Here is a 27,931-nt window from a genome sequence, read left to right as displayed (position 1 = left end):
AAGAGTTCAGAGTTCTATGGGCCTCAACACAAACAGGATGTCATCGAGATGCAAAGCAGCAAGCAGTCGTCATGCTTGAGAATCAGGAGCAGTTTCCAAAAGCAAAGTGCTATTCCAGAAAATGAGAGCAGGACATCACAGGGCTTGCTGTTGCATCAACAACTTTCTGAATTAGAAACAGATTTACTGTTGTGAAGGACTGACCATCTTCAGCAAGTGAAACCATGAAGAGTAGACAACATTCCATTAGAACTACTGATAGCCTGATAGACAGGCAAAATACCCAAAGATTTCAAGAAGAATACAATAATTCCAATTACCAAGAAAGCAGGTGATTGAAAATTGCCAAGCTGACAGTTTAATAAGTCACAGCTGCAAAATATTAACACGAATTCCTTACAGATGAATGGAAAAACTGGTAGAAGCTGACCTCAGGGAAGATCAGTTTGAATTCCATAGAAATGTTGGAACATGCGAGGCAATACTGAACCTACAACTTATCCAAATCTGCATCACCTGTATCTACATGCATACTCAGCAAATCACGTGTAAGTGCCTGGCAGAATTGAACTTAGAAGATAGATTTCTGAAAGGCAAACCAACATTTGTAGACTTAGAGAAAACTTTTGACAATGTTGACTAACACTGTCTGTCAAATTTTGAAGGTGGCAGGGGTCAAATACAGGGAACAAAAAGGTATTTACAATTTGTACAGAAACCAGATGGCAGTTATAAGTCAAGTGGCATGAAAGGGAAGCAATGGTTGGGAAGGGAGTGGGACCGAGTTGTAGCCTATCCCTGATGCTATTCGATTAGCATATTAAGCAAGCAGGAAAGGAAACAAAATAAAAATTAGGAGTAGGAATTAAAAACCATGGATAAGAAACAAAAACTTCGATGTCTGCCAATAACATTGTAAATCTGTCAGAGACAGTAAAGGACCTGGAAGAGCAACTGAACGGAATGGACAGTGTCTTGAAAGGAGGATATAAGATGAACATCTACAAAAGCAAAACAAGGATAATGGAATGTAGTCGAATTAAGTCAGGTGATGCTGAGGGAATTAGATTAGGAAATGAGACACTTCAAGTAGTAAAGGAGTTATGCTATTTGGGGAGCAAAATAACTGATGATGGTCGAAGTAGAGAGGATATAAAATGTAGACTGGCAATGGCAAGAAAAGCGTTTCTGAAGAAGAGATATTTGTTAACATCGAGTATAGATTTAAGTGTCAGGAAGTAGTTTTGAAATTATTTGTATGGAGTGTAGCCCTGTGTGGAAGTGAAACATGGACGATAAATAGTTTAGACAAGAAGAGATAGAAGCTTTCGAAATGTGATGCTACAGAAGAATGCTTAAGATTAGATGGGTAGATCACATAACTAATGAGGTGGTGTTGAATACAATTGGGGAGAAGAGGAGTCTGTGGCGCAACTGGACCAGAAGAAAGGATAGGTTGGTGGAACATGTTCTGAGGCATTAAGGGATCACCAATTTAGTACTGGAGGGCAGCATGGAGGGTAAAAATCGTAAAGGGAGACCAAGAGATGAATATACTAAGCAGATTCAGAAGGATGTAGGCTGCAGTAGGTACTGGGAGATGAAGCTTGCACAGGATGGAGTAGCATGGAGAGCTGCATCAAACCAGTCTCAGGACTGAAGACCACAACAACAACATATCAATATCACTCTTGTTCAAGGCATTGCAAAATAAAATCAGTTGAGAGAAATGGTTTGTGCATAATCTGCCTACATCATCAACACCTTTTGTTGATAGTGCTCCCAAATGTACAGTTGTTGAGAAACTTACGCTAAAATAAAAAAGAGGAAATTATTGGCTTCAGCATCCGTAACTGGAAGTTAGTGAAAAATTTGAAAAGATAGAGCATATAAAGCCAATACCTCTCAATAAACCAGTTGGCCACATACAAAAACTTACACGTTGACAAAAACATACAGGCATAAAATAATTAGGCTGATAACTTCTCACTGGCACTTCAACCAAACAGAATTGATATGGGCCTAAATTGAAGATTATGTTGCAAAACATTGATGAGACAAGTAAAAAAGGTACACTGTCCAGTTGGGGAACTCACTAATGAAGCTGTTAAGAAAATTACCACAGATTTTGTGGTGTATTTACCTGCAGAGCAGATTGTATTTTCATTGCTAAGAAGGCTTTAATTGGCGACTACAATCAAATGAAGTGCACCTCAGGAATTCAGCACTAGTGACACTAACGAAATCTTAATTTTTTGTATCATAATTGTCATAATTAGAGGGTAGTGATTGATGTTATCACTACTCTTCTTACTTTCAAACTGTTAAATTTCCTTACCCGTACCAAAATTGGTAACTTTCTTGTTACATGGATTTGTAATGTTTGATCAGAAAATGTAAGGCCATGTTAACCGTAAATCCTGTGCTGTGTTTCTCTCAACAAAACAGATGACTGATACCTTATCACATGAGCAGAGCATCACACATAATATTTAATTTAAATTAATCTGACGTTAGACATGTCTGACAGAGTTTGGAGCTGTTGAAAATAAGGTATATTCTAAGTATTTTGTTAACACAATTGGGTCTTTTGAACTCAGTAACGAAGTTTCCCTACGACTCAAATTTTCAGGAACATTAGATAATGGATTTTCGAAAATATTCAGCATATAAAACTAAAAATTTATTGCCACAAAGAAATCTAAAATGAGAATGTAGTGCAACTCTTCCAGAACCCACTTCCACCTTTTTACACTGATTAGTATGCAAATTAGGGTGTGTTCAATGAAATGTCAGATCATACGAACAGTCGAGGAAGAATAAGGCAACTGCATTTTGCATCTCCATGTGTTCCTGCTCTAGTATCAATACCAAAGTACTTTTGGGGACAGTATAGATCACAAGCCTCAGTTTTAATTTTACTGTAGATTGTGATTTTACACACGATCATTTTCATAATTTCAATGTTATTGATCTACTAATGTTCTAGTGCTTTAAATTCAGCTGTAGCTTGTACCCATGTGTCAACAGTTCTCAACCTGTTTCCTCAGGTAATGCTCGACAGACCAACTTTCATGCATGCTATGGACAACCATTTTAGTTCTGGAATTTGCTATGCCAGTGCCAAGCACAGATTTTCCCATTCAATGTATCACTGTTAATTTATCAAGTATTATGTTGAACACACTTGAACAATGATCATGTTTTTCAACACCCTCACAGTGCTGTGCAATCATTGTCTCTGAGTACTGTGATCTTTAAGAAATGGGTTCCTTATTCTCTCATAATAAATGTGTGATTACAGTCCATATCCCTGCCTATTAATATCCAATTCTTTGTACACCTACATCTACACCAGACTAGTCACCCAATGTTGCATGGAAGAGCGTACAACTGGTACCACTACATCCATTACTTCACCTTTTCCTACTCCATAACAAGGTGGTGTTTGGGGGAGAACAATTGCCAGGAAGCATCTATATTAGCTCTAATGCCTCCTATTTTGTTGCCACACTCATTTTGCAAGATATATATTGGAATAAATAGTACATTGTCCAAATCTTGCTGTGTACTGAATTACACCATATCCTCCTCAAAAAAGCACTTCTTTATCTACTAGTTTAGAGTTGCAAATGTGTGATGAGGTGCCACTATTGACTATGTAACTAACATAAAAATTAACTACACTCATCTAAAGTTCCTATTTGATATGTGTAATAGTAGCATTTTTCCCCAAGTGACATGGAAACATCTGACTAGTTCACTACCTGATGTCTTAACACTTACCATATCATCCTGTCCCTTCTTTTAGTCAGCATGTTCTGTACATTTCTTTCCTTAACAGTTCTACTGAGGACTCCATATTCCTTGTAAGTTCACTTAATTTTCAGTGCCATTCTCTAATCTCACATCTGAAATGTTTCAGTTCCCTTCTTTTCATTTTCCAATCACGTCTACCCAGTAAAAATTCCAATATTCACCACAACTGATCTTAGTCCACAGAGCTGGATACTGTTACAAAGAATAGATTTCTACTAAGTGTTACAAATTTTTGTAAACAGCATTAAATTTGACTGTTTGCTTTCCCAGCAAAGACTGTTGAAGGTTTCTTCGGTCTCCAGCTGGGTGGTAGCATTGATATCTTGCGACGTTTTTGACAAAAAAGGAGATGAATGACATCAGAGCCATGATCAACTTGGCTGGAAAAGAACTTTACACTGCCACAATCGCAGTCCTCAAGAAAGAACTGAATTTTGCCCCTATCCCCAGAACAAACCTGAAACGAGACATTATAGTGGTGTGGAAGAAGCAGTAAGGGCTTCCAAAGGAGGAAGCAGAGGAAGTCAGGTGGGAAACTTCCAGAATAATCGACAGATCTCAGTTGCCTACAAATAATGTATCTGCGGAAGAACGAGCAGCTCTCTGGTCCCTTAGAGATGACCGTGATATAACGATCCTACCAGCAGATAAAGGGAACGCCACAGTGCTACTAAGCACTGTCGAGTACCGGTAGAAAATAAACCTGCTGCCACAACACGAGGCCTATAAGAGACTGAAGAAGGATCCAAGCCTGATGATGAGTAGAAAGATGATAGCTCTGCTGCAGAAATCTGGCTTACCTGAGCCAATAAAGAAGTGGCTGTACCCCAGAGTGCCAGCAATACCACACCTCTATGGACTCCCTAAGATCCATAAGGAAGGGGTACCTCTCGACCGATTGCAGACTCCAACTCTCACAGTTAAGGACTTGCTAAATGCCTAGCAACACTGCTCCAACCCTTTGTTGGACACTGCCGCCACCATGTGAGAAACTCAGCCAAATTCGTAAAAATACTCAGGGACATGCTACTACAAATCGAGGACCTACTCGTGAGCTTCAACATGACGCCGCTTTTCACGAAAGTGTCCTTCAAGTCTCCTTGACACTTTTAGCCCAGCACTTTGAACCAGAAAGTCAGCCTCTTCGAACAAGCACTAACAACAACCAACTTTCAGCACCACAGGGAATTCATCGAACAGATTGACAAAGTGGCCATGGGCTTCCCACTGGCTCCTGTGAATTCAAACCTCTATATCGAACACTTCGAGGAGGTGGCCCTTCAAAGTGCCAGTCAGAAACCAAAGCACTTCTTCTGCTATGTCGATGACACTTGTGTTATATGCGGACATGGCAAACAGGTGCTAGATGAGTTTCAGGAACACCTCAACAGCATCCATCCTAACACCAAATTTATAATGATGGAGGAAAATTTATGCCTCCCCTTCCTTGATATTTTAATTAAGAGGAAGGCAGATGGTTCACTAGGCCATGCAGTACATAGGAATAAGACACACAGACCTATACCTTCATGCAACAAGCTGCCACCATCCAGCACAAAGACAAACAGTACTTAAATGGCTCTGAGCACTATGGGACTTAACTGCAGTGGTCATCAGTCCCCTAGAACTTAGAACTACTTAAACCTAACTGACCTAAGAACATCACACACATCCATGCCCAAGGCAGGATTCAAACCTGCGACCGTAGCGGTCGTGCTATTCCAGACTGCAGCGCCTAGAACCCTCGGCCATTCCAGCTGGCCAAACAGTACTTACCACACTGGAACATAGGGCGCATGCCATCTGCAACTAAGATGGCCAACCATCCAAGCTGCAACACCTGAGGGAAGTCTTCCTCCAAAATTACTGCAGTGAAACGCAGATCAACAGGGCACTTAAAAGGAAGAAGGAAGCAGTGAGAACCCCAGATTATGATGAAGTAGGAGAAACGACTCGCTTTCCTTCCGTACACAGTTCCGCTCTCAGCCAAAATTGCACTATTTCTTGGCAAATATAATATCAAAACCGTTCTCCAATCACCACCAATGACAGGGAGCTCCTAGGTACTGCCAAAGACCCGCTGATCCTTAACACACCAGGAGTATAAAGCATACCATGCAAATGCATAGAACAATACATTGGGCAAACACAGCACTGTACATCTAAACGCTGTGAAGAACATATCACATGTGTGCGACTAGGCCACACAGAAAAATCAGCCAAAGCAAAATACAGCATAAATGAAAAACACACTTTCAACTTCGAAAATACAAAGGTACAGTGCCGAGCATCTGGCTTCTGGTAAAGCATTATCTAAGAATCCATAGAAATAAGGTTTCACAACAATCTGGTCAACAGAGATGAGGGATCTCAACTCGGTGCAGCATGGAACTCTGCGATAGCGGCAGTCCATCGGCAGCTTACCCGTCAACGTCCTCCGCCAGGGACGTAGACAGAATGCTTACACCGAGAACCAAACATGGCTGCCAAGGGCGACTCATCACCATCACCGTGTGCACGCCACTGGTCCACCGCGGCTACCCAAGGTCTAGTGGAGGGGGGTGACCGCACATATAAATAACCCGCTCTCCACCAATCTGAACACTTCGCCATAAGATGGGTAGTATGACAATTCCTGAAATGTAGCGAGATATTAACACTACCATGCAGCTGAAGACCTGAGAAACCTTCATCAGCATTAAATTTAGTACACTATGGTGATAGCTAATTAAATGAATACTGAATTTCACAGACTATCAATAATGTGCTAAATTTAATGCTGTTTACAAGGATTCTTGCTATGACAATGTTTTCTCTTTGCAAGCAGTTTGGGATAAGCAATGTTCCATTACACTGTAAATTTATGTCATGCATACTGGATAAACCCATTGTCTTTACACAGAGCAAACATAATTCCAGTAATGCAGTATGTTTTTCATTAAATACTTCAGAGAAAAGAAATAGTATGACAAATACCATACTTATCTGATAACATACTGCTTACAGTTGATTGCTTTACCTCCTACATCTTACATCTTTTCTATTATAGAACTCTAACAGAGACAAATAAATTGACAGCTGCTGCAAGGAAGGCATCTTTGGTACATTTGTTCCAAGAACGAATTTGAGGCATTCATTATTTACATGTACAATAAAATTACTGTGGGTTACTGTTAATAAACTTATGTTTTCCACAAGTTTCATTCAAATACCATTACACAACAGAACAATATACCTACAGTCAATTGAAATACTATAAAAATTCTGGACAAGTGCTAATATCCGAGGTTTTAATGATTCATCATTTATGATCATTGGAATTTACTGCACCCAATGCATCTCATGATATTCATACAGTACTTCATGCACAATACATCACTGATGTGAAAACTTACATCACGCTCAATGCCATCCTCCTGTTTTAGTTCTAGGTCTTGCTTTATATGGAGACTAGGCATTACAATCTTTAGCGGACCTTCAAGAAACTGAAAAAAGAAAGAATGGCATATTCAAAGCTTCTGTTCTTGTGTTACACATCAAGTGGGGCTAAAAAGCTATTGGTCACATGTATTCACTAACTGGCATTAGGTAACAAGAAAATGTGTCACATTAAATTAGATTTACTTTCATTCCAATTTATTCATACTGGGGAGGTCCTACAGGACGTAGGAAATGTCAGAAAAACATGACAAACATCTGAAATCAAAGTTCTGTTTACTTTGGAGGTAGACACATCAGATATCATCCAAACAGAAATTATTTCATCCTTGCCAAGCAGCTACTACTAGTACTACTACTACTACTACTACTACTACTACTACTACTCCTTCCTCTCTCTCTCTCTCTCTCTCTCTCTCTCTCTCTCTCTCTCCCCTATAAATGTGCCAAGGTGAAGGCTCCAATAAGAACATTTTTTGATTTTACGATGATCTCAGCTCCCTATTTTCTGACCTATGTTATTCAGTGGAAGATGATAGGGTACCTCTGCAAAGCCAATGAGGGCACTATGGTCAAGAAGAAACTAAGCAACTAGCAGGTTATATGCAGAATGCATTTTTCAGGTCAGAAAACCACCTGTAAAGACAATAAGCACGTAAATGCAGATCTAAGTGTGGGTCACCAAATTTTGGTACTGAGGAAAATACATGTCTAATGTCACAAAAACTAATGCAAACCTGAAGTAAAAGTAAAGCTTTCAACAACCTGGTGTTAGTTATTAACACCTTAGTGCTCTGTTAGACATTGTCTTACTGGATGTGGTACACCACTGGCTTCCTCCAATATTTGAACTCACTGACACAGGAAGTTACATGAGGACCTAGAGCTTCACAGTGGAATGGAAACTGTCGTTTTCCACATAGACAATTTCCATGTGAAAAAGTGACAGATGATGCCTGGGATGGAACCCAGAACACTTAAATTTTTAGCCTCACACCCATTCAATAAGCAATCGTCTTACTCTTAGAAAAGTGTATATGCATTCAAGACAAGATCCAGAGTTTCATTAACTAACTGTAGCATTGGACACAACACGGTAGGAAAACTAGAAATAATTAGCTACAAAATCAGATATTCCATGCCAAGGACCCACTAGAAAGATGCACCACATAACAGAGGCAGTAATACATTATCATGAAAAATCAGTACTGGGCAATGAGATAAATCTGCATTTATCTCATTGCATGTTACTGAAATTTGCAATCTGCATGCAGGTAAGTATCAAATGTGAGGAAAAAATAATTTTGAAGTGTCAAATGTGATGTGGAAAAAGTAACTATTTGAGTTCCAACATCCACCCACCATAGTACATTAATGCTTAAGAAATAGTCTGGTAAATATTGTATACAAATGAAAATACTTTATCATACTGCAGTGACAGGATATATATACATGTCAGCTACATAATTGAAGATGCATGAATTCAAACAGTGAAAAAGATTTGGAGGAAAATTACATCAATAAAGTACAACATGACATGAGGTTGACCAAATATAGACAACATGAGCCATGCTGTCCATTTCATTGAAGACATTTAGAGAATCCATGGAAGATGTAGATCTAAATTTTGAGACGACAAACTGAACTCTCATCTCAAAATCATGTCCTGTGACATTAGCACAGCTGTGAAAACAAAAATTCCTGTGAAAATCTAGAGACATGTTTTCCCAAAATTAGCCTGTGTAACTGTTTAGAAAAACCACACAACAGGAAAATATTTATTCTGTTAGTAATAGACAAGCACAAAATAATAAATTCTCTAAATACAGAGATTGGAACACGAGCACTGGACTACTGAAGCATCACAGATTGCTACTGTTAAAAACAAAACTCTGGAAGACAGGAACATACTTCGGCCTAACAAACCTGGTAAAGTGATCAGACATGACATAACACCCAATAAACCTAGCATGGGGAATGTTGTGGAATACAGTGAGGACCTGCAAATGTTAACAACATTGCATAGTTACATGACAGCAAACTCAAATGAAGCTAAATCACCTGAATCCCCATGGCCAACCAAAAGTTGAACATATGAGAACCACCAAGACAGCTTATATAAGAGGCCTTCCATTAATTTATAAGTAACATCATATCTTGCAAAACACGAAACAAAAAACGAAGATCCCAGAACTTCTGAACAAAAACATTAGAAAAAGGATCAAAGACATCTCTACAGCTGATAGTTGACAATGATGGAGATGGTAGCAGAACAGAAGACAGTAACAGAAAAGACATAATTACAATGCTTTGCCTTAGAAATTTTCTCCACTAAAGAACATAAAAATGCATTTCACATTTCTTACTACACCACAGATACTAAAATGACAGATACAAAATTGACTAAAGTGGGGACAGGAGGGAGAAGGAAAAACCAAACTTTTTCTACACAATTTACCACTAGACCTGAAAGGGCAGCCATCAGATGAAATAAAAAAGTGGATGTTGCAGGATCACCTCTGGCAATGGAACTGTTATTTTATGGAACAGTGGCGTTTCATGGGAATAGAAAATATGCACAGGTCATTTCAGGTTGTAAGTAGAGGCACAGCAAACATGTTTGGAGCTAAAGACCTAAACAGCAGATAATTTTCTTCTCCTATATGATTTTGGAAAGAGAACAGTTCCTCTGCATGAATAAAAATGAATCCTACAGTCATTCATCAAGTAAAATTGACTGCTCTATTCACTCACTATTCTGCTGAATGCAATCAAATACAATTTTGAATACCGGGTGATTTAAGCTAATCAGAAACATTCATATAGTGATCTAGTGACTGTCTAATATTAGAGATTTGTCTAACAACAGATGTAAAAATTTATTTTGGCTGCACTGATAAGTTAAACCTGGATTTCTTGCATTTTATGGGCTGCCACCTTAACCATTATAGACACTTCCCTGTGGCAATAAGAACTTGACTGTGAAGGGTATCTTGCAGATCATCCGCTTCAATTTCCTTCAGACTTACAGTATTTGGAGTTTAGTGCTGGAACATCAATTTCCTAAACCAGCACTAGAAAGTAACCAAACTAAAAAAATGTGACTTTGAAGATCAGAAGACTTTGAGTGCTGCCTACTACAAAACATTTCCTATTTATTAACACAATTGCTGGTAATTGGAAGAATAGCATAAAAGTGCCTTAATGAAAAAGTTGCTGGTTCGAATCTCCTAGCAGGAACTACTACTTTTTAAAAACTACCATGTCTACTAACAAACTGCAAATTAAACAAACACTGAATTGTAATGGTTTGGCAAAAATTACATGTTTTTTCATCATTCGACATGTTGTTGTTGTGGTCTTCTGTCCTGAGACTGGTTTGATGCAGCTCTCCATGCTACTCTATCCTGTGCAAGCTGCTTCATCTCCCAGTACCTACTGCAACCTACATCCTTCTGAATCTGCTTAGTGTATTCATCTCTTGGTCTCCCTCTACGATTTTTACCATCCACGCTGCCATCCAATGCTAAATTTGTGATCCCGTGATGCCTCAAAACATGTCCTACCAACCGATCCCTTCTTCTAGTGAAGTTGTGCCACAAACTTCTCTTCTCCCCAATCCTATTCAATACCACCTCATTAGTTATGTGATCTACCCATCTAATCTTAAGCATTCTTCTGTAGCACCACATTTCGAAAGCTTCTATTCTCTTCTTGTCCAAAATGGTTATGGTCCATGTTTCACTTCCATACATGGCTACACTCCAAACAAATACTTTCAGAAACGACTTCCTGACACTTAAATCTATACTCGATGTTAACAAATTTCTCTTCTTCAGAAACGATTTCCTTGCCATTGCCAGTCTACATTTTATATCCTCTCTACTTCGTCCATCATCAGTTATTTTGCTCCCCAAATAGCAAAACTCCTTTACTACTTTAAGTGTCTCATTTCCTAATCTAATACCCTCAACATCACCCGACTTAATTTGACTACATTCCATTATCCTCGTTTCGATTTTGTTGATGTTCATCTTATATCCTCCTTTCAAGACACTGTCCATTCCGTTCAACTGCTCTTCCAAGTCCTTTGCTGTCTCTGACAGAATTACAATGTCATCGGTGAACCTCAAAGTTTTTACTTCTTCTCCATGAATTTTAATACCTACTCCAAATTTTTCTTTTGTTGCCATTACTGCTCGCTCAATACACAGATTGAATAACATCGGGGAGAGGCTACAACCCTGTCTCACTCCTTTCCCAACCACTGCTTCCCTTTCATGTCCCTCGACTCATAACTGCCATCTGGTTTCTGTACAAATTGTAAATAGCCTTTCGCTCCCTGTATTTTACCCCTGTCACCTTCAGAATTTGAAAGAGTATTTCAGTTAACATTGTCAAAAGCTTTCTCTAAGTCTACAAATGCTAGAAACGTAGGTTTGCCTTATCTTAATCTTTCTTCTAAGATAAGTTTTAAGGTTAGTATTGCCTCACATGTTCCAACATTTCTAGGGAATCCAAACTGCTCTTCTCCGAGGTCCGCTTCTACCAGGTTTTCCATTCGTCTGTAAAGAATTCGCATTAGTATTTAGCAGCTGTGACTTATTAAACTGATAGTTCGGTAATTTTCACATCTGTCAACTCCTGCTTTCTTTGGGATTGGAATTATTATATTCTTCTTGAAGTCTGAGGGTATTTCGCCTGTCTCATACATCTTGCTCACCAGATGGTAGACTTTTGTCATGACTGGTTCTCCCAAGGCCATCAGTAGTTCTAATGGAATGTTGTCTACTCCCGGGGCCTTGTTTCGACTCAGGTCTTTCAGTGCTCTGTCAAACTCTTCACGCAGTATCTTATCTCCCATTTCATCTTCATCTACATCCTCTTCCATTTCCATAATATTGTCCTCAAGTACATCGCCCTTGTATAAACCCTCTATATACTCCTTCCACCTTTCTGCCTTACCTTCTTTGCTTAGAACTGGGTTGCCATCTGAGCTCTTGATATTCATACAAATGGCTCTCTTCTCTCCAAAGGTCTCTTTAATTTTCCTGTAGGCAATATCTATCTTACCCCTAGTGAGACAAGCCTCTACATCCTTACATTTGTCCTCTAGCCATCCCTGCTTAGCCATTTTGCACTTCCTGTTGATCTCATTTTTGAGACGTTTGTATTCCTTTTTGCCTGCTTCATTTGCTGGATTTTTATATTTTCTCCTTTCATCAATTAAATTCAATATTTCTTCTGTTACCCAAGGATTTCTATTAGCCCTCGTCTTTTTACCTACTTGATCCTCTGCTGCCTTCACTACTTCATCCCTCAGAGCTACCCAATCTTCTTCTACTGTATTTCTTTCCCCCATGCGTGTCAATTGTTCCCTTATGCTCTCCCTGAAACTCTCTACAACCTCTGGTTCTTTCAGTTTATCCAGGTCCCATCTCCTTAAATTCCCACCTTTTTGCAGTTTCTTCAGTTTCAATCTGCAGTTCATAACCAATAGATTGTGGTCAGAATCAACATCTGCCCCTGGAAATGTCTTACAATTTAAAACCTGGTTCCTAAATCTCTGTCTTACCATTACATAAGCTATCTGATACCTTTTAGTATCTCCAGGATTCTTCCAGGTATACAACCTTCTTTTATGATTCTTGAACCAAGTGTTAGCTATGATTAAGTTATGCTCTGTGCAAAATTCTACAAGGTGGCTTCCTCTTTTATTTCTTCCCCCCAATCCATATTCACCTACTATGTTTCCTTCTCTCCCTTTTCCTACTGACGAATTCCAGTCACCCATGACTATTAAATTTTCGTCTCCCTTCACTACCTGAATAATTTCTTTTATCTCGTCATACATTTCATCAATTTCTTCATCATCTGCAGAGCTAGTTGGCATATAAACTTGTACTACTGTAGTAGGCATGGGCTTTGTGTCTATCTTGGCCACAATAATGCGTTCACTATGCTGTTTGTAGTAGCTAACCCGCACTCCTATTTTTTTATTCATTATTAAACCTACTCCTGCATTACCCCTATTTGATTTTGTATTTATAACCCTGTAATCACCTGACCAAAAGTGTTGTTCCTCCTGCCACCGAACTTCACTAATTCCCACTATAACTTTAACCTATCCACTGCCCTTTTTAAATTTTCTAACCTACCTGCCCGATTAAGGGATCGGGCATTCCACACTCCGATCCGTAGAACATCACTTTTCTTTCTCCTGATAACGACGTCTTCTTGAGTAGTCCCCGCCCGAAGATCCGAATGGGGGACTATTTTACCTCCGGAATATTTTACCCAAGAGGACGCCATCATCATTTAATCATACAGTAAAGCTGCATGTCCTCGGGAAAATTTACGGCTGTAGTTTCCCCTTGCTTTCAGCCATTCGCAGTACCAGCACAGCAAGGCCGTTTTGGTTAATGTTACAAGGCCAGATCAGTCAATCATCCAGACTGTTGCCCGTGCAACTACTGAAAAGGCTGCTGCCCCTCTTCAGGAACCACATGTTTGTCTGGCCTGTCAACAGATACCCCTCCGTTGTGGTGGCACCTACGGTACGGCCATCTGTATCGCTGAGGCACGCAAGCCTCCCCACCAACGGCAAGGTCCATCGTTCATGGGGGGCATTCGACATATTAAAACAAAAATTTTGATACATTCATGCGAGATTTTTTTTTGATGCTCTCCATTTTTGTACCAAAATGTAATTTTTTAACAATACCCGCATTTTTATGTAACTTTTAACTAAAAATAACTATTGGAAAAGTATGACTCAGCACGAATTAAAATTACTATTTGTTTTACATATGGAATGTAAATAAAACTAAAAGAACTGGTAGCACTTAGTGTGATCTGAACCACCAATTTTATGATTATTATAATATTGAACATCAACAAAAGCAAAACGAGGATAATGGAATGTAGTCAAATTAAGTCGGGCGATGCTGAGGGAATTAGATTAGGAAATGAGACACTTCAAGTAGTAAAGGAGTTTTGCTATTTGGGGAGCAAAATAACTGATGATGGTCGAAGTAGAGAGGATATAAAATGTAGACTGGCAATGGCAAGGAAAGCGTTTCTGAAGAAGAGAAATTTGTTAACATCGAGTATAGATTTAAGTGTCAGGAAGTCATTTCTGAAGGTATTTGTATGGAGTGTAGCCATGTATGGAAGTGAAACATGGACGATAAATAGTTTGGACAAGAAGAGAATTGAAGCTTTCGAAATGTGGTGCTACAGAAGAATGTTGAAGATTAGATGGGTAGATCACATAAGTAATGAGGAAGTATTGAATAGGATTGGGGAGAAGAGAAGTTTGTGGCACAACTTGACCAGAAGACGGGATCGGTTGGTAGGACATGTTCTGAGGCATCAAGGGATTACCAATTTAGTATTGGAGGGCAGCGTGGAGGGTAAAAATTGTAGAGGGAGACCAAGAGATGAATACACTAAGCAGATTCAGAAGGATGTAGGTTGCAGTAGGTACTGGGAGATGAAGAAGCTTGCACAGGATAGAGTAGCATGGAGAGCTGCATCAAACCAGTCTCAGGACTGAAGACCACAACAACAACAACAACATAATATTATCCTATGCACTCAGCTACAGACAACTATACAATACATTTTTTACACTTGCCAGCACTCACAAATCACTCAATTGCCAAATGCATTTCTTGTTTCTACTTTTATGGAGAACGGTATCATGCTGCTTTACCAAATAATTGGCTGGCCACTGACCTTCAAATCCTGAACCTAAGACAAAAATCTATGAGGACACACAAGTGAAATCCCCTTGGCAGCCCTGGAGGCATGCTTGGTTAGGCTAATAGTTTAAGTAACTGATCCTTAAACTAGGAGTTACAGCCTCAAATCTGAGACATAGCAACAGTTTTCATCTGTTTGTTTGTACGTGTACCAATGCAGTCTCACAGAATTGTAATTTATCTTCATATAGATAATGAAGTAATTCTACAGATATACATGCTAGAACTATTGCTCCTGCTCAGAGACAGCACTTTAGACAATAGTTCACAGTCCTCACCCCAAATGAACCATGGACACTGCCGAGGTAGGGTTGCTTGCATGTCAACAACATTGAAAACAGTGTTAGGTGCTAACACAAATAAGTATTATCTGAGGAGATATCAAACTTAAACACGGATCCTCAAGAGGGGCAAAATACTTTCCAGCAGTTGCAGGAGCAATGGTCTGGATTATCAACTGACCTGGCCTTGTAGCATTAACCAACTTCCTGTGCCAATAATGCAAATGGCTGAAAGCAAAGCGAAACTGTAGCTCTCTCTGTTTTTCTCCTCAAGAGCATGCAGTTCTATTGCACGAAATTAGCTTAGGCAAAATATTCAGGAGGTAAAATAGTCCCCCATTCAGATCTCCAGGCAGAGTCTACTCAGGAGGATGTTATCAGGAAAAGCAGGCCAGGCAGTCTATATGTCTGAGTGTGGAGTATTACATATCTTAGTAGGATAAGCATATATCACTAGGGGTAAGATAGATATTGCCTACAGGAAAATTAAAGAGACCTTTAGAGAAAAGAGAAGCACTTGGATGAATATCAAGAGCTCAGATGGAAAACCAGTTCTAAGCGAATAAGAGAAAGCAGAACGGTGGAAGAATTATATAGAGGGTCTATATAAGGGTGATATACTCGAGGGAAATATCATGGAAATAGAACAGGATGTAGATGAAGATGAAATGATACTGCATGAAAAATTTGATGAAGCAGTGACAGACCTGAGTCGAAACAAGGCCCTGAAAGTGTACAACATTCCATTACAACTACTGATAGCCTTCGAAAGGCCAGCCCTGACAGACCTGTACCATGTGGTGACTAGGATGTAGGAGATAGGTGAAATACCCTCAGACTTCAAGAAGAATATAATAATTCCACTCACAAAGAAAGAAGGTTTTAACAGACGTGAAAATAACCAAACTATTAGTTTGGTAAGTCATGGGTGCAAAATACTAACACGAATACATTACAGATGAACGGAAAAACTGGTAGAAGCTGACCTTCGTAGAAGCTGACCTTGGGAAAAATCAGTTTGGATTCCATAGAAATGTTTGAAAACATGAGGCAGTACTGACCCTACAACTTGTCTTACAACACAGATTAAGGAAAGGCAAACCTATATTTCTAGCATTTGCAGACTTGAAGGAACCTTTTGACAATTTTAACTTCATTACTCTCTCTCAAATTCTGTATGTTGCAGGGATCAAACACAGGGAACGAAAGGCTATTTACAATTTGTACAGTAACTAGATGGCAGTTATAAAGAGTCGAGGGGCATGAAAGGGAAAGAGCAGTTGGGAAGGGTGTGAGACAGGGTTGTAGCCTATCCCTGATGGTATTGAATCTGTATACTGAGCAAGCTGTGAGGAAAACAAAAGAATAATTCTGAGCAGAAATTAAAATCCATGGAGAAGAAATAAGATCTTTGACGTTTGCCGACGACATTTTAATTATGTCAGAAACAGTGAAGTACCTGGAAGAACAGTTGAACAGAAGGAACAGTGTCTTGAAAGGAGAATATAAGATGAACATCAACAAAAGCAAAATGAGGATAATGGAATGTAGTCGAATTAAATCAGTGATGCCGAGGGATTTATATTAGGAAATGAGACACAAAGTAGTATATGAGTTTTCCTATTTGGGGAGCAAAATAACTGATGATGGTCAATGTACACAGGATATAAAATGTAGGGTGGCAATGGCAAGTAAAGCTTTTCCCGAGAAGACAAATTTGTTAACATCGAGTATAGATTTAAGTGTTGGGAAGTCTTATCTGTAAGTATTTGTTTGGAGTGTACTCTTGTATGATGGAAATCGACAATATGGATGACAAACAGTTTAAACAAGAAGAGAATAGAAGCAAACATCAAACAATGGAAAATCCAGGATGGAATGTAACCATACCAGAGAAGGAAAGTCGCTACTCATGATACAGCAGTGATGCTGATTCACGATAGGCACAATAAAAAGATTCACACAATTAAGGCTTTCGGCCATTAAGGCCTTTGTCAGCAGTAGACACTCACTCGCACGCAGTCTCAGAGAACTGGGAGCACAGATTGGCAGTGTGGTCTCAGCTCCCTGCACATGTGTGTGTGTGTGTGTGTGTGTGTGTGTGTGTGTGTGTGTGTGTAAGAGAATAGAAGCTTTTGAAATGTGGTGCTATGGAAGAATGGTGAAGATTAGATAGGTAGATCATGTAACTAATGAGGAGGTACTGAATAGAATCGGGGAGATGAGGAATTTGTGGCATAACTTGACTAGAAGAAGGTATCTGTTGGTAGGACATGTTCTGAGGCATCAATGGACCCCCTATTTAGTATAGGATGGCTGTGTGGAGGGTAGAAGTCAAAGAGAGAGACCAAGAGATGAATACACTAAGCAGATTCAGAAAGATGTGCAGTACGTACTTTGATATGAAGAAGCTTGCAGAGGTTAGGATAGTATGGAGAGCTGCACGAAACCAGTCTCTGAACTGACAACGACGACGACAACAGCCTAGGAAGGTTAGAGACTTTGAAAAGGAAAAATTTACAGGTTATATTCAGTTGTAGTAAGAGCTGAAGTGCAGTGGCAGAAAGGACAATACTTCTGGTCAGGTCAGTACAGGATTATGCACAAAAAAATCAAATAGGAGTCATGCAGGGAGAGCCGTAGTAATGAGCAAGAAAATAGGAACATGAGTAAGCTATTATTAACAGCAATGTAGGCATGAAGGAAATACAGCAGTGGTAGAAATTTGTATGGCAACCAGAGCAGCAGAAGAATGGAATAGGGAAAAGTTTGATGAGTAATTATTCAATAGCTAAGGAAGACTAAAGCCAATTCTAGAAGGTAATGAAATTCAATAGTAGGAACAGGATGCACAATAGTTAAGAGAACATCGAATGGCATAAATGACTGAAAGGGGGAAGCTCCCTGGTAGAATTTTGCACATTGCACAAATTAGTCACTGCAAACACTTGTTTCAAGTATCATGAAAGAAGCTTGTGTATGTGGAATAACATGGAGAAACCAAAAGGTTTCAAGCAGATTATGTAATGTCAAAAACAAAGATTTCAAAATAGGATTGTACACTACACAACATTTCCAGTGACAGATGTGGACTCTGGCTAGAGTTGTTTTTATTAACTGGAGAGAAATGTTGAAATGGTAAAAGTAGAATTTAAGTACATGGGATTTGGGTAAGTTGAATGAACCAAAAATCATTGATAGTTTGAAAATGAGCATTAGGCAACAAGTGATAAATAGAGGGTAATTATACACTGGGTGATGAATAGGCAGCTTTGAGATGAAACAGTGAAGGCAGGAGGAAACATAGGTAAAAAGTAAGGCCTAGTACAAATACCTTAACAACTCATGAGATGCTGAATTTAACTGATGAGAAGAGAAAATACAAACATGTGGCTATTAAAATACACAAAAGGGAATACAGACATTACTGGAATGATGTTAACAGAACGTGGAATATGGCTAAACAAGAATGGTTGTAAGGCAAAGGGGAACAAACTTGCTCCAGAAAGGGGAAAGGAAGTAGTTGTAGACAAGACTGGAGATATTATGATATGGCCGGAATTTGATACAACACTGAAAGAGCAAAGTCTTAACAAGGCCATTGCAGTTGATGACATTGGCTCTGAGCACTATGGGACTTAACATCTATTGTCATCAGTCCCCTAGAACTTAGAACTACTTAAACCTAACTAACCTAAGGACATCACACAACACCCAGCCATCACGAGGCAGAGAAAATCTTTGACCCCACCAGCAATCAAACCCGGGAACCCGGGCGTGGGAAGTGAGAATGCTACCGCACGACCACGAGATGCGGGCATTGCAGTTGATGACATTCCCTCAGAATTATTGGGATACTTGGGAAAGCCATCCATGACAAAATTATTCCACTTTTGTGCAAGATACGAGATAGCTAACAAAGTTATACATCAACCAGAATGTAGTAATTCAAATTCGAAGAAAGGCAGCTGATAACAGGTGTGAATACTATCAGACCATCAGATATCACGCTTGCAAGAATGGAAAAGCTTTTAGAGGGTTAACCTTACATAAGATCACTTTGGATACTAAGAGCATGTAACACAAGGCAATACTGATACTATGGCTTACCTGAGACGAGTTAAAGAAAGACAAAATTGTGTTTACAGCTTTTGCAGATTTACTGAAATGCTTTTGAGAATGTGGAGTTGACTGCACTCTTTGGAATTTGGGCAGCAGCAGAATAAATAGACAGGAAGCAGAAGTTTGTCTGCAACTTTCACAGAAACCAGGCACCAGTTGTAAGACTTTAAAGACATGAAAGGGAAGCATTGAGTAGGAAATGAGACAGGCTTGTAGCCTACATCTGATATGCACTCTGTACGACGAAGACACAAAGGAAATCTGGAAGAAAGTAGAGCAAACTGTGTGTTTACAAATGACAATGTAATTCTATCAAACAAAACAGGCATCTTGAAACTGTCAATGAAGGGATGTGTGGGAGGTAAAACTCGGAACAGTAAAATTGGATATCACCACTAAAGGAGATTGTGTGACATACATCAATAAAAGCAATGGATTCTAGCTTAAATAAATCAGGCAATGTTGAGTTTAGACTAGAAAATGAGACAGTAAAAGTAGTATACAACTTTTGCTATTTGGGCATCAAAGTAACTGACAATGGCCGAAGTAAGAAAGAAATAAAGTGAAGACTAGCAATATCAATGAACATGTGCCTAATAAAGAGGACTGTTCACATCTCATATAAATTTAAGTGTTAGGAAGTACTTTCTGAAGATATTCGCAGTGCAGCCCTGTATGGAAGTCAAACATAAATGATAGGCAATTCAGACAAGATGAGAATGGAAGCATCTGAAATGTGCTACAGAAGAATGCTGAAGATTTGATGGGTAGATGAAACAAATGGAGGAACATAGGGACCAATTTCACTAACACAAGGGACCTGTTAATAGCACCAATTCTGAGGCATCTAGGGATAGTCAATTTGGTAATGGAGGGATATGTGAGGGTAAAAAGTGTAGAGGGAGACTATGGCATGAAGACAAGAAGCAAGTTCGAATGGATGTAGTAGGTGACAGTCATCAGAGATTAAGAGGTTTATAGAGGGTAGACTAACATGGACAAGTGCATCAAGCCAATCTATATTATATTCACCAAAACTAAGCCATAACATAACACTGCTTAATTTCATACAGTCACACAAATTCTGGACTTACCTGTTGGTTCACTTTCTCATCCAATTCTTCTTTTAATTTCATGGTAGATGTGTGTAACTGAACCTGTGGAGAATAGTAAAGAAATATCTGCAAGGAGTTCTTTTAAGAAGACAATTTTAGATATATTACAAACAAGTATCACATATTGTAAGTCTATGACACTTCTAAAGAATAAATGACTCATTTTTTTCAGAGAGTGGCCTTCTCGGTGACAGTCAGTAAGGTGCATTTCAATCATCAGTGACAACATATTTGAAAATTTATTAGCATCTTGTACTTCAGTTTCCTATGCTGCTATTGTCAATCATATTTCCTACTTCCATAATCTTTATTTACTTATCATTAACTATTTTATACGAAATGCACATCATACAAAAAAACAGTAGTGTAATGAAATCAGTGGGTACAACTAGAATCTTTAATATTAAAATCAACAATACCCATATCATACAACTAATTGCAACATGAATTTCCTATCAGCCAATCACACAGTTTTAATTTGAAATATTAAAATGATGTGGATGAAGCAGGGAGGGAATAATAAGTAAGATTTTTGAGGCCATTCACTTACTGAGAGTTTCCTGTTCTTGCTAGCCTATGTTTTGGGATGTGGATTTTTGCATTACTTACAGTATCTTGTTTGTAAACTGCTTTCTGGGAACACATTCTTTAACATTCTCCCTGATGCCAACAGCAGAGTCACAGAGATATCAAAAACCAGTAGCATTCTAAGCCTGGTAAACAAAATACAGATGGCACTGTATGTTCCACCTAGCATATCACACGGACCTTTTTTTTATGTTACTGATATCACGGGAATTAACACATATCTGAACCAAACACTCCTCTCAGTTTACACACGAGGTAGAACAATCTTGAGGACTTTTCTTGCAGATTTGGTTGGTGTGTTTTTTCCAAAAAAAATGGTTCAAATGGTTCTGAGCACTATGGGACTTAACAGCAATGGTCATCAGTCCCCTAGAACTTAGAGCTACTTAAACCTAACTAACCTAAGGGCAGCACACAACACCCAGTGTTTTTTCCGGTTCACTTTCCCATTAACTTGAAATTTGGCATGTTTACTTTCTATACTGACTTGCAGACAAATACAATGAAACAGTATTAAAAAAATTGAGGTTCTGGACAAAGCCCTTCTGAAATAGAGAACACATTCACAGGAACACAACAAACACACACATGGCCACTGTCTCCAGGAACTGGGAATGACCATCTGCTTTTGGTATGAGCAACCATCTGTTAGGGTGGGTTGTGAGATATGAGGAGGCACAGGGCAGCGAGAGAGGGATAGCAGTGTAAAAGTGGGAGGAGGGGTGGGGGGAAGATAATGTGTTCTCTGTGATAGCACGCAAGGATGTGGCAGAGACAGTATGAGTTGCTAAAGGTAGTTTTGGGAAGCTGTACTGTGGGAGGGGAAGGGGAGGAGAGAAATTGAGAAAGGGAAAATAGTAATTGCACTGGGAGGAAAGAAGAGAGTGTGTGTGTGTGTGTGTGTGTGTGTGTGTGTGTGTGTGGTGCTGAATTGAGAGCAGGGAAAGGGGACATGGGTAGAGGACATGGACTAGCATAGGCTGAGTCTAGAGAGGTTACAGGAAATAATATGTTGTGTTAGAACATAGAATCCAGTTGGAGCAAGCTGTGAAGCAGTCACTGAAGTGAACCACATCATGCTGGGGGCACTTCCAGCAAGTGGGTGGTCCAGCTTTCTTGGCCACACTTTGCCACTGGTCACTCCTGCAGACAGAGCGATTTAGTTGTCATGCCTACGTAGGATACAGCACAGTGGCTGCAGGTGGGTAGTTGCCAATCACAGGGTTGCTTTCACAGGTAGCCCTGCCTTTGTGTTGCAGATGTCTGACAGGGCTGCAGGAAACATGCATGTCCTGCATGTAGCTCTGTTTCAGGGATATGAGACATGAGGCAAGAGGTTGGAAGCAGGGCTGGAGTAGCGATGAGCAAGAATATCTTATCAGTTCAATTGGAGACAAAACAACTGTGTGAAGGGTGGAGAGATTATTCCCTATTTCAAGGCATGCGAGGCAGGGTAAATCCCGACAGAAAATGTGATTCAGTTGCTTCAGTCATGGGTAGTACTGACTTGCAAGGCGAGTGCTACTCTAGGAGTATGTGGGAGATAGGGGTCGACCAAAGTGTCCGATCCCACCTGTCGGCTTTGACCCGTGACTTAAGGCTATTGTGGTGTTTGACATCATGGCGGTGTGGAATTTAGTTTGTGAGAGTGGCGTATTTGTAGGTGTTCTGATGTGATCGGTGGTGCTCTCTAGTGGTGTGTTCATGAGTGGTGTGTTAGGTGATGTTTTTGGTTTAGTTTGCATGTGTGGCGAGTTTATAGGTGGTGTATTGTTGCGGTTGGTGGTTCTCTCTGGTGGTGTGTTTATGGGTAGCGTGTTACGTGGCGTATGATGTTCATTTGCATGGTAGCATTGCACGTGTGTGGTATTTGTAGTGACTGTGCTTTCAGCGGAATATTTTTCAGGGAGTTAACAATTTTGGTTTTCTTATGTCAATGTTACTTTTTTTTATTGGCGTGTGTTAATTTTGGTAAACTGCTTTTTTTATGTCTTTGGTAGGTATGGATATGACTGGCAGGGTCAACAGTTTTTGGTTGTCAGCGATGATGGGGGACAGTGCATTGTCTCTAATAAAATTTCTTCAACTATTCGGATTTTTGGATGAAGTCTTGAAGTGTTCAGTATGTTGTGAAGAAATGTGGTTTACTAAACTTCTGGCATCTCTGATCAGGGATGGCTATATGTGGAGGTGTCTTAAGGATAACAGGTGAAGGGAAATGTTCGATTCCAATTTGTGGGATCGGGAGCTGCTGTTGAGCTACGTAGATCAAGCGAAATGTCCGATTCCACTGTATATTGTGTTTAGTGGAATTTGAGTAGTTTTGTGCCTTTTTTTGTCGTTTTGTGTGGTTTAGTATGGTGGTGTGTGTAAATTTGTTTTTATTTACTTTGTCCCCACCCAAAAACCCCCAATTTCCCACACTTGTCCCGTTAGTTGGGTCTAGTGTAGCAGGGGATACAACCCGTCGGCTTTGGACAATGACGTCACAAGTCGCCAGAGAGCAGTTTACCATTTTCACTTTTGCTGTTATGTTTCAGTTTCGTTTTTTTTTACTGATTGCTTAATAAAGTGGATTTGTTTACTCTATCTCGTGAGATTTTTTTTTAAAAGCCAAAAAACACTTATCAGCTACTGAAGGGAGCTACAACACTAAGAAGAATCGCTTCTCGTTTGGCGACTTGTGACGTCATTGTCCAAAGCCGACGGGTTGTATCCCCTGCTACACTAGTCCCCGTTAGTTTCCTTGGGTTTTTGTGGAATGTGTGTGTTGGTTTTAATTGTATTTTCGTGTTAGTGGTCATGTTTATGTAATGACATCATAGGCGCCATATTGGAGTCTTAGTGTATGGTCGTTTCCGCCATATTTGTGACGTCATGTGTCAAAGCAGATGGGTGGAATCAGACGATTCTGTATTTGTGACTGACAAGACAAGGCATGGGAATTCCGTTTCTGGGAACAGGCTGTAAAGGAAATTTTAGGCTGTGCACGCCTCAGTGTGAGCCTTGGCATTTGATTCAAACCACGTTGTTTCCCAATATTCTTAGCTGGTGGAGTCTCCTTACATTTCCTTTCCCCGTAACACTCTGCACCAGAAAAAGTCTACCTTGCACACCTACAAATTCTTTCATCACCACCACTACCAGAACCACTAGTGGTAGCAACTGCAGAAGTAGAAGTACTGCCAGTATTAACTTTTAGTTCGTAGTATTATTCACTGACACTGCTACTTCAGACACTCAAATCATTGTAATACTATTAGCCATATTAAAACTTAGTTTCAGAAAAATATGATATAAAAAGGGAAACCATGGTCCAATTTAATAGAGGGTCTGATGGACTTAATCAGATCAAGTTCAATAAACAAACCAAGAAGATCACAAAAATGTCATCAATGAATCTTGATCTGGTGAGCAGTTTGTGATTCTGGGTGGTTAGTAAGGAATCCTCGAGGTGGCCTACGAATAAATTTTCAGAACATGGTGACATACAGTTGGCCTTTGATGTACTGCAGATTTGTTTGTAGGCAATCCCTTCAATAGAGAAGTAACTGTGTGTGAGAATGTAGTTGGACATGGCGACCAGGAATGGGCCGTAGGTTAGGAGACAGTCAGACACTGAGGAAGGTACTGCTCAGTGACAAAGTCATGTGTGTTGGGGGTTGTGATCATAGAGGATGATAGCACTTTCCTAAATTGTACAAAATGGAAACTCTTCCTACAACATACCACTCATCCCCATAACCCCCCATAGCGTCAATGTTTGCTAGTCTGTTTGCTCCGCCCCACCGATTCCCTACCATGCTCTCATTCTAGCACTGAGCAGTGCACACACCTGCCCCACAACTCTCTCCCCCCCCCCCCCCCCCGCCACCGTAAAGCCTCCCAATACTGCACCTAGAAGCCATATTCTGTCACCCTATGTCCTTGACCAATCCCACAGTCAACACAGCATCACCTCCACCCCTACCCTGCTATCCCTCACTTCCCACCCCACAGCACCTCTTTACGTCACCAGTCCTGCCAACAGATTTCTGCTTGCATTAGATGTATTCATGATCTAGTGTTGTTCTGTACTTCATATGAATAACTTTGTCCAAAAGCTTACATATTTAGCAGTCAATTGATTCTACCTACCTGAAACCAAAGGCCTCCTCAATGTGTTGAGTACAAATGTATCCCTTGTATACCATTATTCTATCCTGACATTTTCTGTGTTTGATTCTACTTCCTCTGTTCTTTGGAAAATGTAACTGAGGCACCTGAGTTGTCGGCAACTGAGTTTTGCTTTCACTGGTGGACCAGTTCAGATACAACCTCACATGAAAAGCTGGAACAGCGACTGCTCAGTCACACAGCTTTGAGCTAATGGAAAAACAGATACATTTACAATAAAGATGTATCACATGATATGAAAGTGCATTGTAGTCGTCACTTCTGTAGTTGTTCCAAAAAGAAGTGATAAGAAGACGAACACCAAAGGCATGTGTGCTAAATCTACGATGACTTGCCTTTACCAACTGCTTACATTTTGAGATCAATGCTAGACCTACAGTACCAAGAGAAGAATGAACATCCTGAATATGAGCAAGACACTACACACACCAAGTTCAAGTTCATAGAAAGAAAGGTAAGTGAGACATTAAAAGTACAAAGGGGTTAGGGGTTGGATTGTTCAAGGGAAGAGGCCAAACTGCGAGGTCATTGGTCTCATCAGATTAGGGAAGGATGGGGAAGGAAGTCGGCCGTGCCCTTTCAAAGTACAAAGGCTTTCTTCCTTGATCTAGCTACAAAAACACAAATTAATTACAGCACTTTGATGAAGAAAGGAATGAACAATATATTTTCAAAATGAGTTAATGAGGAGAGAATTATCCGTAGAATGTTGATGGTCACACACTGGGAACTTCAAATCCAGCTGATCTCAGAAATACTGAATCAAGAAGTGAGCTCTAACAGTAGCTTTAGCATGTTTTAATTTGCCAGAAGCTGACAGTGACATTCTGCTATAATTATTTCTTTTATGAGCACCAAATCTGTAGGCATATGTTGTGTGTTACAGATGTGTCATATTTGAGCCTACACAGTTTAACTGTCAGTATACTAACATTTAAGTAATTTGTGTGTTACCAAATATTTAGAGTGGTAATGTGAAAATCTACTGGTTAAAGAGCATTGCAAACATTCCGTAGTTAAAACTGTAACACTCCTTTACTCTTTCAGTATCAGCATTACCACAATTTCCTTCTTAGGGTTGTAAATTACACTACCAACTACTCTTTCATTTAATAGTATTTAAGCTCCTCAAAGGATTTCAACAACAGCTCTGTCACCTACCACTTCCCTATATTTAATAGATTCTGAATATCTACCCCCAAATCAAAAACTGATGAAGAACAGTAATATTGCTAACAAGAACACTGAGTGCATAAAACCAATTAGATGAGCAATAGCAAAAATAATGCACCCGGAAAACAATATTGTAGGCCATGAGTTTAAATTTCTCCATCAGGCACCATGACAAATAGACTGCCAAATATTATCTTTGCAATAAATCCACAGATATATATCCCTCTTGTCTGAGAAATCAAATATGCTCAACTTAAAAACTGACCACAAATAGAGCATCTGATCAATTCATCCAGCAAGCCATACAACTGATCTACAGTAGCAGCTGAATCATCTGCACTCTAGCACGTAAAGTCCTACTCAAATATTACTTCATCATATCCATTAATAATACCACTTTCTAAGAAAGGAACAAATCTAGACATTAACAACACAACAAACTAAATATCAAAGTAGAAAATTAATTTGTAACAGGTGATTGCAAACACCACAATAATTCAAGAACATGTGACAATTTCCTAGTAGACAACAAAACTGTGATCATTAACTACTGGCACACCAACATCACACTAACAATAAGCTACAGAAATTTTAAAACAAACTAAATATTGGAGAGCAGCATTATATACTACAAGATACCAATCCATTGCAAATATGTTGCACAGCCAAGAGTCACAACTTCGTTTGGTCAAGAATCAAAACCAACAGCCAGTACCAAATATTTCATCTGACAAACAACAGGGAAGGTAATCTGCTTGTTTACACACCACATGGCACACAGAAATTAATGAAACAATGGTAAAAAACACAAGAAGCTATTTACGAAGGAGCCTGGTTCAGCATATACTTCATTCTTCTCTTTTTTCAGCCAACTAGTTCCCTTGGAGTCCATGAGTGCTCTCCTAATCCACTGAAAATCAAGAAAGCAAAAGTGATTTTGTTTAAATTGTTACTATTCAACATAGTGCACAGGCAGCATTTTCTGGCTGCAGCAAACGAGTCAATGCATATTAAAAATTTAAAACTGGCTGAGGAACAAAAAACCTAATAAAAAGAACTGATTTACAATTTGCTGGTGATAAGGACTCTGAAGCCTCACTGTCATTAATGGAAAACATAACTCAATTTGACAGAAAACAAAAACCACACACAATGGAAACAAGTGACTTACAGTTACTGCTGTTAGTAGCATTTGCTTGTGGTATACAATCCTATTCTGAATATGGTAGCTGACATATCTTGCTTTTTCCACATAAATTTCTAAGTGTCATGTGAAGCTACTAAGATAAAGTGAATTTACCAGACAAATCTATTTACTGTAGACAATTTTACATATGAAGAATAAAAGATTAAAATGAGTCTTGGGCTATATCTAAGCCTGTCAATGTATCCTGCAAATTCCTTAAAATACAGAATAATGTAAGAGGTTTATAATTATGTTCTTAGCAACGTA

At 39.4% G+C, this 27,931-nt stretch overlaps 1 protein-coding gene across 6 annotated transcripts in view; it reads right to left on the bottom strand.

Moving 5' to 3' along the window:
* Positions 1 to 27,931, bottom strand: part of LOC126427048 (zinc finger protein 3 homolog) — a 580,742-nt gene that overhangs the window by 183,777 nt on the left and 369,034 nt on the right. For 5 of the 6 annotated variants that reach the window (XM_050089220.1, XM_050089221.1, XM_050089217.1 and 2 more), the window contains exons 2-4: positions 27,302 to 27,388; positions 20,521 to 20,583; positions 7,215 to 7,304 (exon numbers count right to left, since the gene is read on the bottom strand). In XM_050089220.1, coding sequence (XP_049945177.1) covers positions 7,215 to 7,304; positions 20,521 to 20,583; positions 27,302 to 27,370 — 222 coding nt within the window. In that variant the 5' untranslated portion in view covers positions 27,371 to 27,388. The remainder of the gene's footprint in view (positions 1 to 7,214; positions 7,305 to 20,520; positions 20,584 to 27,301; positions 27,389 to 27,931) is intronic. The other variant, XM_050089219.1, reaches the window with a different exon arrangement.

This window comes from Schistocerca serialis, chromosome 11 (genome assembly GCF_023864345.2).
Source record: "Schistocerca serialis cubense isolate TAMUIC-IGC-003099 chromosome 11, iqSchSeri2.2, whole genome shotgun sequence".
Classification (NCBI taxonomy): Eukaryota; Metazoa; Arthropoda; class Insecta; order Orthoptera; family Acrididae; genus Schistocerca; species Schistocerca serialis.
The sequence above is the reverse complement of the archived record's forward strand: the minus strand, read 5'-3'. Positions and strand labels throughout refer to the sequence as shown.